Source organism: Bombina bombina, chromosome 2 (assembly GCF_027579735.1).
Source record: "Bombina bombina isolate aBomBom1 chromosome 2, aBomBom1.pri, whole genome shotgun sequence".
Classification (NCBI taxonomy): Eukaryota; Metazoa; Chordata; class Amphibia; order Anura; family Bombinatoridae; genus Bombina; species Bombina bombina.
In genome coordinates, this window is record NC_069500.1 from 330190549 (window position 1) to 330204804 (window position 14256).

The window sequence follows — 14256 nt, forward strand, 5'->3', positions numbered from 1 at the left end:
CAGCCACTCAAACAGTATTGCAGCGATGCCTCAATGTTGAGGCATTCTGCAATACTGTTCCTGACTGGCTCCGTTTTGATCACTCCCAAGGAACTATCACTTCCGGTTTTTCTCTACGTGGAGCCCAGCAGTCAAGCGGAGCATTGGAAACCATTGGGCAGGTTTCTGATGCTCTGACTGTGCGCTGAGTAAAAAAAAAAAAATGTTTTATTAATAAAAGCCCATATATCCCCCCTCCCCCATGTGGCTTCAGAGATTTCCCTGCCCAGTGCATCATGGGGCTTCTGGGGGTGTCCCTATCCTGCCTCATCATAGGGGCAGGCTAGGGTCATCCAATCTGAGCTTGCCCCTATAATTAAATTTATAATAATAAAAAATCCAATTTGTCTGATCATGTCAATGTAAATTAGTAAATATTGACTCTGACCAGTATGGATCTCCCTCCCTCTCCTCACTTGTGTTTTAGTGAGAGAGAGAGAGAGAGAGAGAGAGAGAGAGAGAGAGAGAGAGAGAGAGAGAGAGAGAGAAAGAGAGATATCTGTGTTTAGGAGAGAGAAATTTAGCTAATATATTTGTTAAAAGTTTTGAGACCCAAAGGTTCTTTTCAGATCCATTACCCCTAGCTTGCCAGTGATCACTAATTTTTGCTCTCTGTGCATTTTTTTTAGGGGTTAATTTTTTTTAGTATTTTTTTTTTTAGACCCAAAGACTCTTTTCAGAGCCCTTTAGCTAGTTTTAATTAATTTTTGTAAAAATATTGTGAGATCCAAAGGCCATTAACACCTAGCTTGCTAGTGATCACTATAAATCACGGGCACTAGCACATCAGCACTTTTTTGCTCTCTGTGCATTTTTTTAGGGGTTAATTTTTTTAGACCCAAACACATTTAGCTAGTTTTTAGTTAATTTAAATTTAAATTGTGTGTTAATTTTTTGTATTATTTTTTTTTTTTTGTGACAGGTAAAAGAGAAGATATAGTGCTGAGGAGGCGTATGCCATCTTTGCGTCAGACACCTCTATGTCTGACTCAGACCATAATAGTGACCCTGCCAGGTGCTCAGATACATCACTAGATACAGTGTCAACTGATAGTGATGTATCGGTGGCTGCTAGCCCCCCTGCCAAAAGGAGGTGTTTCTGGACGATTATGTATTGGGGAACATTGCCACCTTAACTAATTTATATACCCATCAGTTCCGTGCTGCAAAGCCTGATACATATATGGCAAAGCAGCAATGGGCCCCCATCAATGTGCCAGAATTTAAAAAATTATGGGCATTGACTATGCTGATGGGCATCATAAAGAAACCCTCCATCTGCTCCAACTGGAGCAGTAGCCCCATCTGCTCTACCCCCATTTTCTCCCAGTGTATGTTGAGGAAGTGGTATGAAATGATTCTACATTTTATGCACTTCAGCGACAACAGCCTTTGCCCCCCTAGGGAGCATTCCCAGTTTGAAAGGCTGTATAAAATACGCCCCCTGATTAAACACTTTTCTGCCAGGTTTGTAGAGGCTTATACACCTGGAAAGAATAAATGTGAGGATGAATCCCTGATGAAGTATAAGGGAAGGCTGGGATTCAAGCAGTATATTCCTTCCAAGAGCTGGTGGTTTAATCAGTGCATGGAAAGTGTTAAAATACCAGCATTTCAAATACCCTAGGGTGTCTACTTTTCAAAAATATATGGTTTGATGTGAGTAAACTACATTGGCCGGCTTCAAAAATGTCCCAATTAGGACATGGGTGCATGATGACAGATGTGAAAATTCCAAGTTGGAAAACTGGAATGCGCCCCCTAAAAATAAGGCCTTTAAGCCCCCAGAGAGCCCGACACACCTATACATGGATGGTATCACTGTACGCAGATGTTGCTGATCACATATTGGGGTGTTCTTTGGCAGTAACCCTTAAAGTTATCAGTACATGTATTCTTAAATTGCTATTTGTGTCAAAAAATCACCACTTTTTTTTCATTCAAACTTTGGCATAGATTGGTGGTAAAATGGTTGCATGAAAAGAGTAAAAATACCCCAAGTTTAATACCTTAGGTTGTATTTTTAAAAAAAAATATATACATGTGAAGGGCTATTCGAGGATTCCTGAAAGATATCAGTGTTACAATGTAACTTTGCTAATTTTGGGAGGGAAAATGGTTTGGAAATAGCAAAGTGCTACTTGTACTTTTTCCCTATAACTTGCAAAAAAGCAAATAGCATGTAAACATTGGGTATTTCTAAACTCAGGACAAAATTTAGAAACTATTTAGCATGGGTGTTTTTTGGTGGTTGTAGATGTGTAACAGATTTTGGGGGTCAAATTTAGAATTTATTTCTTCTTCAATTTTTTCATTTATATTTTATAAACAAAATTATAGTAAATTATATGAGATGATGAAAATAATGTTATCTTTAGAAAGTCCATTTAATGGCGAGAAAAACTGTTTATAATATGTGTGGATAAAGTAAACGAGTAAGAGGAAAATTACAACTAAACAAAAACACTGCAGAAATGTAAAAACAGCCCTGGTCCTTAACGGTAAGAAAATGTAAAAATGGTCCGGGCACCAAGGGATTAAAATGATTGTCAGAGTAGTAAAGGTAAAGTTAAAGCAAAATAGGAGTCTCCGTCCTTGTTATAAAATAAACAGTTCCCCTTATGCCCTTAGTGGTATGTTGAGCTGCCATACACAGTCTGATGAGCATCAGTTTATTTGGACTCATTCCCAGTCTTCTAAAATTATTATAGTAACCAATGGCTATACCTCTTTTGGACTCTAATTTCATCCATTTCTTGCCACTGCATCTACTCTGCCTTTGGATTTGTCCAGTACAAGGCCATTTTCCTGTCCGACTTTCAGATTTCTTCATATTATACTTGTCTGTCGCTGGTGGTCCTGAGTTGTAACTGCCATTGATCCAATCAGCAGTGCTAGTTACACAGCTGTGTCATGAGACTAGCACTGATGATTGGATCATTGGCAGTTTTCACTTAAGGCCAGCAGTGCTCTGAAAGTTCAGAGTGAAACTTCTACTATATGTTTAAAGGGATACTAAACCCAAATGTTTTCTATTATGATTCAGATAGAATATGCAATTTTAAGCAACTTTCTAATTTATTCCTATTATCAAATTTTCTTCATTCTCTTGGTATCTTTATTTGAAAAAGTAGGAATGAAAGCTTAGAAGTTGGCCCATTTTTGCTTCAACACCCTGGATAATGCTTGCTGATTGGTGGCTACATTTAGCCACCAATCAGCAAGCACTACCCAGGTGCTGAACCTAAAATGGGCAGGATCCTAAGCTTTTATTCCTGTTTTTCAAATAAACATACTAAAAGAACAAAGAAAAATGGATAATAGGAGTAAATTAAAAAGTTGCTTAAAATTGCATGCTCTGTCTGAATCATGAAAGAAAAAAAATAAGTTTAAACACATAGAGGAGCAAGGTCTATAGTCTTAAAATTATATGCTCTAACAAACTAGATCATATAATACTTTAATTAGCCCCAATACATGATTCCCACATTGCATTGTTTCCCAGGTTTTTTTTGCTGTGCAACACTATATTTTTCAAAATTATTTGACACTCTTAATTTGTGTTAGACACCAACAAATATTTTAAAGCAATGATTTTAAAACACAGTATATCTGCAGACAGTATTTGTCAAGGTGTGTTACTATAAAGACACTCAATAGACCAGAAAAAAATATGGTTGAACGGTTGCTTTATTTTTATGCATTTCATCTGTGTACACTATTTTGAGCTGTTCAAGTGCTGAATACCGTTCCTCCTGTTTAGGTCACCACATTTACAATGGATTTATGTCCTTCAGAGATATTTTCAAACTAAACCTAACTATATCATCCACTGAGATCCACAGCTGAGGCGGAGACAATCTTTGTAAACACTGGTTGAGTCTCACTGATCTAAACACCCATCTAAAGGTGTCGTTGAAGCTTTCTCTCCGCTGCACTTTTCGTCCTGATAGGTGCGCCACCTCAGAAGCTTGGTAGGAGAATCCAAGGCACGCGCATCGCGCGCACTCAGTCACAGCCCCCTCACCTCCCGCACTGCCAGTAGAGTCCAGCGCGCGCTTGATTGACAAGCAAGATGTCGGTGCTGAGAAAGGCAGGAGGGGATGCAGCAACAGCAAAAGCATCATCAGCAGCAGTCACCGGTTACTGCACGCTCCTGCAACAACCACCGGCAGCTACAAACGCAGCACTCTGAGGGACAACACATGCCCACAACCCCAGTCATAGCATTGAATAATAAAGGCATCTGGCAGCTCCAATATAATAAAAGCAAGCACCTTTTTAAGTGCAATCTCCCTTATACACCGAGATGCCGCGCAGGTGTTGTAAAGAGATGTTTTCCATAGAGGCGGTGGGCACAGACTAACATTATTAGTATTATTTTTTCCTATTGGACGCTTTACAGACATATACCCTTTGCTAGTGCACGTCTATATATTTATTTATTTTGTGTTGGCAGCATCAGCACCGCTGCCTGGTGCTCGTGTGATACAGCATCTCGGCGGGAGGCACCGGGGAGTACTTTAATGGAGGCAGCCTGAAGAGTAAGACAGTGCTCAGGGTGTTAATGCAGCAGCTCCCCTGCACACGGACTGTCCCTTTCATGCACCTGTACTGAAGAGTGGGGTGGTGGGAGGTAGCAAAGGGGGTGGGTGGGGTGGATAGAAGAACACATTTTGTATTATTATTATTTGTTTGGGGGGAGGGAAGAGAAGAAAAGGGGGTGACTGCAGATCTGGGGGAAGAAATGGATGAAGAAAATGTGGCCAGCAGTGACGAGCAGCCCCTGAGTTTGCAAAAAGCCCTGCAGCAGTGCGAGTTGGTGCAAAACATGATAGACATAAGCATCTCCAACCTGGAGGGGCTCAGGACCAAGTGTGCCACCTCCAACGACTTGACACAGAAAGAGATCAGAACACTGGAGGTAGGAGATTACCTTGATGCAGCCTGGATAATAATGCATTTCACAATGTTATTATTGAAAATAGTGGAAATACATATTTTATTCTATCTGTGAATATATATATATATATATATATATATATATATATATATATATATATATATATATATATATGTGTGTGTGTGTGTGTATTTGCATTAACCCATTAGCTGCCAAAGAGGACTGCAACGCATCTCCCAGACTGCCAATGGGTTAACTACTTTAATGCCAGACACGCTGCCCTACAAACACCATAGGGCACATAGCGGACTATAGTTCTATTATATCCACCCATCTCTCTTCTTGGCAGTGGTTTTGTTTATATCCCCAGCTTGGAGTGCAGTGTCATAAATTAAGCAGCTGCAGCGAGCTGGAGTGAGCCTGCGCATTCTGCAGGTGGTCGCAAAGGTGCTTCACTCTGTTCAGTGCTCCTATACTACCCCCTCATCCTCCTTCATCTTCCCCAGCCCACACCTTTCAGCAATCCGTGTTTGCTTGTTGCAGATAGATGCCATAGTCCTTTTTATTAATACAAGGAAGGTTATTGCTAAACCTTTATTAATTCAGTAAACGACCAACCATTGTAGGTGTTTTGTTTTTCTGATGAAAACATAATGAAAATGAGAGGAGCATATATCATGATGACAGAAAACCTTATCATTTTAAACACAGTGTAACTGTACACCCAGATGTGGTATTAGCACAACCAGGGCCTTAAATCTGAATATGTGATCTCCCTGCACTCATGGTCTAGTTTATTAAAAGTATACATTTTTATCATTTAGTGTTGGAAAATAAAACTTTGTGTAGACATAACTGCTAGTTTATAATTTGCTCTGTTAAACACAACAGTGATAGCCCCCACATAAATAATTGTTTGTAATGGTAAACACTGGTTAAAAGACACCAAGGTTTATTGTAACTAAGCATTGGCAGCTATATAAGGTGTATTCACAGTTTACACATTATAGTATATTTGGATTGTTGGAGCTGCAGTGTTTGACATCTGTAATGGCTGTAAAAATGGCAGTGTGCTTATCTGTGGTGAAATTAATTTTATCCAAACAAGACTCTGGCTCCCACAGAGAGCCTCTGCCTTATAACCCTGAATAAAAGATTGGTCCAGCTATCATCAGTCTGTTTTTAATTTAAATCATACCACAGTGAATATAAATTGAGTTGTCTGGGGGTTATGTTACACAAATATTTCTTATGCACATTCAACAGATGGTGCAGTGATGTGATAATTCAGGATACAGGCAGTGTGAGGACAGAGGTTTAATGCTCTTGTCTTTCACTTCAAAGAGCATCATGAAAAACTTTACCTTTGACCCAATTTGACACCAAGGATATATTTTGTGCATGCATCCCATAATATAATTGTACACGTGGTTTTAGAAGGCTTTATTTCCTTTGAGAATATGGTTTCTAGCATTATTTAAAAATCAGACTGACACTCATCTCAAATTTCTATGAGTTAATTGGTTTACCAATTTTATTTTTATTTTTACAATACAAACAGAATACATTTCAATATCCTGTTAAATGCATGGTTTTGTACAGCATTAGTTTCTTGTACTATGACAGGGTAAAACTGATTTAAGAATTGGTATTATTTTACTGCATAAATTATGAAAGAGAATATTCATGGAAACATACTTTAGTATTTTATTCTTTGTAAATAAGTGGTGAGCAAAATAGTTTTATTTATTACATTCTACCAAAACATAAATGTGTTTAAAAAACACTGCTTATAGATAGATGGCATGGATGGAATCTACCATATAGGTAGAAGATATAATTAATTAGATTGTATCAAATACCAAAAACATTTTTTTTCTTCATTGTAGATATAGAGCAAAGCAATTACATTTCCCCCCATTTATATAAAGGTATATGAACCCCAAAAGTCTCCAGTTTACTTCTATTACCAAATTAGCTTCGTTCCTATAATATTCTGTGTTGAAGAGATACCTAGGTAGGCCTCTGGAGCACTACCTGACAGGAAATAATGCTGACATCTAGTGCTCTTGCAAATGGATAGCATTGTTGCAAAATTGCTACCATATAGTACTCCAGAAATTGTCCGGCTCCTAAACATATTTCCCTGCTTTTCAGCAAAAGATACCCAAAGAATGAAGATACATTGATAATAGACGTAAATTAGAAAGTTGTTTAAATTCGCATGTTCTATCAGAATCATGAACAAAACATTTTGAATCTCATATCCCTTTAAGAAAACCAAAACTATCCCTTATTAGAATGGTACGTTTTTATATGTATAGTGTAGCTACACACCTGTGTTAATATTTCAGCAGATCCCGAGGCCAGATACTATGCAAGCCAATGCTTTGTAAAATGTATTGTTATTATAACTACCAATAATAAGCAGGGGTTAAATATACATTACATTTATTCATAGCAGGAATATTATAGTTTATAGAATGCTGAGTATGTATAACCACATAATATCATTTTGAAATGTTCTAAACTCATTGAACGTTTAACATATTCCAGGGGCCAGTCTATGACCATAAAGTGTTGATGATCAGAAAGTATGCACCAAGTATCCAATTTTTCCAACCAAATGCATGCAAGGTGTGAATATGCAGTAAGCTCTCCCCTACCATCAAAGACTGGCACCAGAGCTGTGTAAAAGGTGCCACGCTTGAAGTTAAAAAATAAAATGAAATCAAAAGAGCCTGAATTAAATCTATATTACAAAAGTTTGTTAAAATAGTATTCTGGCCTATATTACCCTAACATAATATGCAAAATAATATTTAATACTTTTAAATATTTTATCTATTGATAATCAAGGAGGTATGCCAAAGAGTTTACAATCTAGATTTTTTTGGGGGTGAACAGCACAGATGTGAAAGGTTTACAAGTGTCAGTATAAAGGTGATTTCTAATTCTTAAACTGGCTTTCTAAACAGATATAATAAAGGTTAATGCTGTAAATTAATTAAAACAAAATGTGAACAGATTATATAGAATTATCCTAGGATTGCAGCATTTGTTGGATACTGACTATTGTAATTAGTATAATTAATTGTGTATCTGGAAATTACTGTTCTTGTCTTTTCAAATTGATTCTCTCAAACTGATTTTTCTGAACATGGCATTGGGTTAGAGCACTGGTTTTGAAACCTGTTCTAAGGCCTCCCTAACAGGCCAGATTTTCAGGATTATCTTGGGTGAGAACAGGTAAAATAAGCATGTTTACTAATCATCTAATTAATTCAGCTGTGCTGTACCTCAGATATCTTCAAAATCTGGCCTGTTAGGGAGGCTTAACGAAAAGTATGTGGTTTGAAAACCATTGGGTTTGAGTATATTAGTAGAGAGAAGGGTGGTCAGTGTTCAGCGAGACAGTTCAGCCCTGTCCAGTAAAATATACAAAAAGAATGCACAATTAAGTGACTGGCTGTGATTTGAAGTTTGAGCAGAGTTTATAGTTTACAGGGTTGTGTGACTAACAATGTAATGTTGTGGGCTTATAGTTTACAGGGGATTCGGGATCTTGGTTCTGATGTGAGGAGGACGGATTTATTCAGAGATATAGGTCTGGTCTGAGGTCTGATATGAACATACAACTGCTAGTGGCTGCAGGAAATGTGGTCTGATCGGAGATCTGGTATGGGTGTACAGGAGCTGCAGGGGTATGGGGTCTAAACACAACCTCACCTAACACTTGACCACAATCAGCCACTGTTTGTCCAGTATCTTTGTGGAGGACAGCTGGCAACTGCAGAAAAAACAACCATGTCCTTTGTCAGTGATTAAGGACTCATTGTTAGGTATGAAGCAAGTCTAATGGTTTGTTGTTATTAATGTTTCTTCAAAGTTCAATAAAGTTGAATTTGTTTTACTGCAACTCTGCAGCAATCAGAGTGCACATGTGCAATTTGCCTTAATAGTTGGTGTAAGTATTTGGATTCCTATGCAAATTTGCTAGAGATCTTGTTTATTATTTTGGCATTTTGATTAGAACTATTTATTTTCCTTTACCAATGCAAGAAAAAATGTAATTTGATTGATTAGTATCACGATAAACACTTTGTTTTGTGGTATTCATCTTTCTCTAACATTCTGCCTAGTCTTTCTACATAAGGACCACTCTATGAGGCCCATTTATCAAGCTCCGAATGGAGCTTGAGGGCCCGTGTTTCTGGCGAGTCTTCAGGCTTGCCAGAAACACCAGTTATGAAGCAGCGGTCTAAAGACCGCTGCTCCACAACCTGTCCGCATGCTCTGATGAGGCGGACAGAGATTGCCACAATTTAACCCGATCAAGTACAATCGGGTTGATTGACACCCCCTGGCCGCGAGTCTGCAGGGGGCGGCGTTGCACCAGCAGCTCACAAGAGCTGCTGGTGCAATGCTGAATATGGAGAGCGTATTGCTCTCTGCATTCAGTGAGGTCTGTCGGACCCGATCCGCACTGTTGGATCAGGTCCGAGAGACCTTTGTTAAATAGGCCTCACTGTTTCTTTTTGTTTCTACTTGCAGATCTTGCAAATATATTTAAAAATAGTAATATATGAAGCAAAGTAGAATCTATGCTTACATATAAACAAACTTCAAATGAGGAATGTGTAAGCGAGACATATGCCATTGCTTTGGCTCACACAAGAGCCAGCAGTAACAAACAATATGTAGTGATGTATCTGTGTTATAGCACATATAGACACACATAAGGAATCTCTTCCAATTTTATGTCTTTGCTACATCTCTATCTTTTCTGCCCAAATATTGTTCTCTGAACTTGATTTAATAAGATGAACATTCTTGTTTTTAGCTCTGAATGCTGCATATTTTTTTTCCATGGTTCAAACATAAAGTATTGCCGTTGAAAAGTGATGGCTCAAATAAAACTCTATTGGAGAGCCATTTGTTATTCAACAATATTTTATAACATTTATTTCAGAAATGGCTTGGATGAATGGGACAATGCAAATAAAAAACAAATATATTACATAATCCAATGCATTAAAAAGTATAATAATGTTATGCTTGTGTAAAGAGAACAGTGGAAATAAAATACACATTCATTCACTAACTGAAAGTGAGAAGAATCATACAATAAATACCAGGTTAAGTTTCTAGAGATTCCAACTATGTCACAATTTGGGTGTTTTGCCCCACTGTCCCTGTGACATTTTTCCTACCTTAAAAATAAATCAAAATGTCAGTTGCTGTTATTTAAATAAAAAGTCTTTTATTGAAAAATATATTAAAACATGGAGGGTGCATACCCTATAGACAAGAGAAATAGACTAACATGTTTCGGCCTGCGCCGTATTCATAGTCCTAAAACACCAAACACACACTCAGATTTAAAAACCCACCTCTGGGATTTAATTGGTGGAAATCCTAAGCATCAATTAGGGTATTTAAAGAAACAGTGTATACAGATTTGTATCTATTGACAAAGTAGTAGGATTTTGCACATATTCACATTCACAATTTATAGTGTGCACATTAAACAATATCTAAGACCAAATGTATACAAAAATATTCAAAAAGATATATATATTCAAAGCAATCCTTCATTGCTATGTTGTATCTTTGTTATTATAACATTAATGAGTCAATTCAATTTGTTTTACAATGTGTTCAAGATCAAAGTTTAATATTTCATGTTGATAGACTTCCTGATACTAAAGATTATTGGGGGACATTTAGAATACCAAATGAATTCCTTTGACAAAACTAATTGTTAGATGGAGATATAGAGGTATAGGGAGAATAGGAAAAAATCCATATTCACATAAAGGCTCCCTTATTGGTAGCGATAACAATGGTAATACTTAATTACTATCAGTACAGTGTTTTTTTGTTTTGTTGTCTGGAAGGGCAACATACATGGATGTCCTAAGCTACCATGTATCCTGAATTTTATAGGAGTATGCAGGTATACTCTGGGCTAGTTCATTTTATATATACAACATTGGTGGAAGGAATTTAAAAGGGGATTTGAAACAAGGGGCATAATGTCCAAGATTACTGTGTATATAGGCGCAATAGTTTATCAAACAAGCACCTAAAGTTTTATTCAAAACATGGCTTACTGCCCATCCTGCAGATGGATTAGCGTTATACTGGGGGGTGATAGGTGAACAGGCTTAGTTCCAGTGGTTAATAAAATCATATTCAGAGTTCAGACCCAATGGAACCTTAGTCTGGAGTCTGAAAATCCAGTACATCTCCTGCCTGGATAAAACCTGAAACCTGTCCCCCCCCCTCTGCCGAGCCTGGACTTTTTCAATGATCATCCATCTAAGGCTTGTACAGTCTTGTTCGTGCGTGTTGACAAAATGGTTAACTAAAGGTGTGCTGCTTTTACCTACTCTAATAGTAGATAGATGTTCACGTATCCGTGAGCGCACCTCCCTTGTTGTTAACCCTATGTATTGTAGATTACAAGTTGTACACCATAAGAGGTAAATGCAGTAGGTAGATCTACAATTCACACAGGTAGTCACATCAAAAGTTTCCCCTGTAATGCATGATTGAAAAGAGGAGCCAATCTGAACATGTTCACATGCTTTACATTGGGGGTTCCCACACCTATAGGTGCCCCTATGTCGAAGCCAAGAGGACTGAGTGGACGGAGCAGGTTTCCTAAGTTGTGAAGGGGATATAATACTCCCCACCGACTTATTCCTCCTATATGAAAACCTGCAACCTTCACTGACTGCATCCACTAGACCATCGTCGGCTGCAAGCAATCTAAAATGCCCCCGGATTATATTACAAATTGTATGATATTGTTCTGAATAATCAGTAACAAATGTCAATTTGCGTTTAGAATTACTGTTGGATCTCTTGTTATCTGCCAGGAGGGAATCTCTTTTTATTCTATCCACTTCTGTCCTCGCTTTCTTAAGGACCTTATTACTGTAACCCCTGTCCTTGAGTCTATCCTGCAGCGCTTCAGCATGGTGTTCATAATCTTCCGTTCGCGTACAGTTTCTTTTAACGCGAATAAATTGTCCCTTTGCCACAGAATAAGGCACCTGCCTAGGATGACAGCTTTTTGCGTGTAAGATACTATTGCCTGAAATAGGCTTTCTATACACTTCTGATGTAATCTCACCTGACTGCCAGCCTCTGAGCTCAACATCCAAATAATGAATTTTTTGTTTGTTTGTTTCATGAGTGAAGCGCAGATTGAAATCATTCTGCCCCAGGTATTTCACAAATTCATCTACTGAATATCTCTCACTGTCCCAAACAAACAACAAATCGTCTATGAAACGATGGTATGTCTTAATCGCAGGCCGAAAGGTGTTACTATCTGCATAGATGTGGGACCGCTCCCACCAACCCATGTATAGGTTGGCATAAGTGGGTGCGAACTTAGCGCCCATAGCGGTCCCACATCTCTGCAGATAGTAATCACCCTCAAATTGAAAATAGTTATGTGTCAGTAGGAACTCCGTGACCTCCAACACAAATGCTCTGTAGGGCTCACCGTGTGTTGTTTCATGAATTAGAAAGTATTCAATGGCCTTCAAACCTAGATGATGGGGAATAGAAGAGTACAATGCAGTAACATCCACGGTGAGCCACACAGAGTCCCGTGTCCACTCTATTTGGTCAATCATGTTTAAAACATGTTTTGTATCCCTAATATAGCTAGGGAGGGCAGTAACAAGTGGCTGCAGTAAATCATCAAGCCACTCCGAAAGATGTTCTAGCATAGATCCTATTCCGTTAACTATTGGCCTACCCTGTACATTTTCTATGGTCTTATGCACCTTAGGCAGGTGGTGGAATATCGGAATGACAGGATGCTTAACATATAGATATTGACACGTATCATTGTCAATAAAACCTTCTTCCAGAGCCCCATCCAAAAGGTGCATCAGTTGTCTCTGAAACACATTAGTTGGGTCACCCCTAAGCTTTGTGTAACTGCTGGTATCTTCCAATTGCCGCAATGCCTCAGCAATATAGCTTGACCTATTCATGACAACCACGGAGCCCCCCTTATCCGCTTGCTTTATGACAATATTCATATTGTCACTCAGTGATCTCATAGCTTGTTGTTCGTGTATGTTTAGGTTACTCTTAACAGGTTTCTTTGTGTGATTAAGTGTTCTTAAATCCGCCTCTACTCTTCTATAGAAGGTTTCTATAGTATTCCCCCTGCTCTGAATGGGGTAGAAAGTGGAGGGATTTTTGTATTTCTTGTGCAAAGTATTTTGATCATTTACAATATTAACCCCTGTCTCTTGCTCCAAACCTCTCAGAGCTAGGAGGTCACACATATCCTGGAAATGAAACCCTTGGTATATATTAGAGATTGTTTGCCCCTGGGGTTGTTCCATAAACCTTTCTGAATTGTCCATTTTGAAGTGCTTACAGAGTGTCAAATTTCGGACAAATTTGTTAAGATCTAACATTGTTTTAAACAAATTAAAATTTACAGTGGGTACAAAACCCAGGCCCAAACTTAGCACTCTGTATTCTTCCTTTGTTAGGACATGATCAGATAAATTTATGACGGTTTGTATTTTGATGGCATCCTGGTTTGTCTTACTGGATATCTCCCCTGTTCGGGTTGCATAGCTACCGTCCCGCCACCCCTGGGGCGCTGTCCCATGTGAAAAACCTGCTCCATCTGTGAGAACTCATCATCTCTCTCTACTATCATGTTTGTAGATTGTTGTTCTAAAAAGGGAGCAGGGTTCTCAGATGGTTGATATCTTCTCTGTTGTAGTGTGTTTTGTTGTGAAAACCTAAGTCTACCTGGATGTTGTGCCGCATGGACTCTATTGGGGCCCTGTCTCATCTCCATCCTAATATGCATATTCCCCCGTCCAGAAAATCTATTGTAATTAGTGTTCCTATTGACAGTCTCCTGAAGGGTTTCTTCCTCATCAGCTGAGTGTGTATTATCATCCCCAGATTCTGCCTCACTGTCTGAAAAAGTAACAGTTTTGTTACCCCTACCTCTCTGTCTCCTACCTCTGCCTCTCCTGTGCCCCCTGTTCTGGCTCCTTCTATACTGAAATCTTGAACCTCTATTCCAAATATACACTTTGTTGTTATCATAGTCTGTTTTATCCCTTAAAAATTTGGTGTGCTTAATACTAACAATCTCCTCCTTAACCTCTCTGATTGTTTTTTGTAACACTAAATCAAATTTGGGAAAATCAATACTAGTGCAAAAATTATTTAGGAGTGTTTGTACATCACAGATATCAATCCTAATAGCATTCAACATTTCAGTTTTATAGCTTATCAATAATTTCATTAAT

General features: G+C 38.3%; 1 protein-coding gene across 1 annotated transcript in view; it reads left to right on the forward strand.

The window, feature by feature from the left end:
* The first annotated feature begins 4786 nt into the window (after positions 1-4786).
* The window catches only part of KSR2 (kinase suppressor of ras 2), a 1182068-nt gene continuing 1172598 nt past the window's right edge, over positions 4787-14256 (forward strand). Inside the window, exon 1 of the mRNA XM_053701684.1 lies at positions 4787-4963. Within this exon, the coding sequence (XP_053557659.1) occupies positions 4787-4963 (177 nt within the window). The remainder of the gene's footprint in view (positions 4964-14256) is intronic.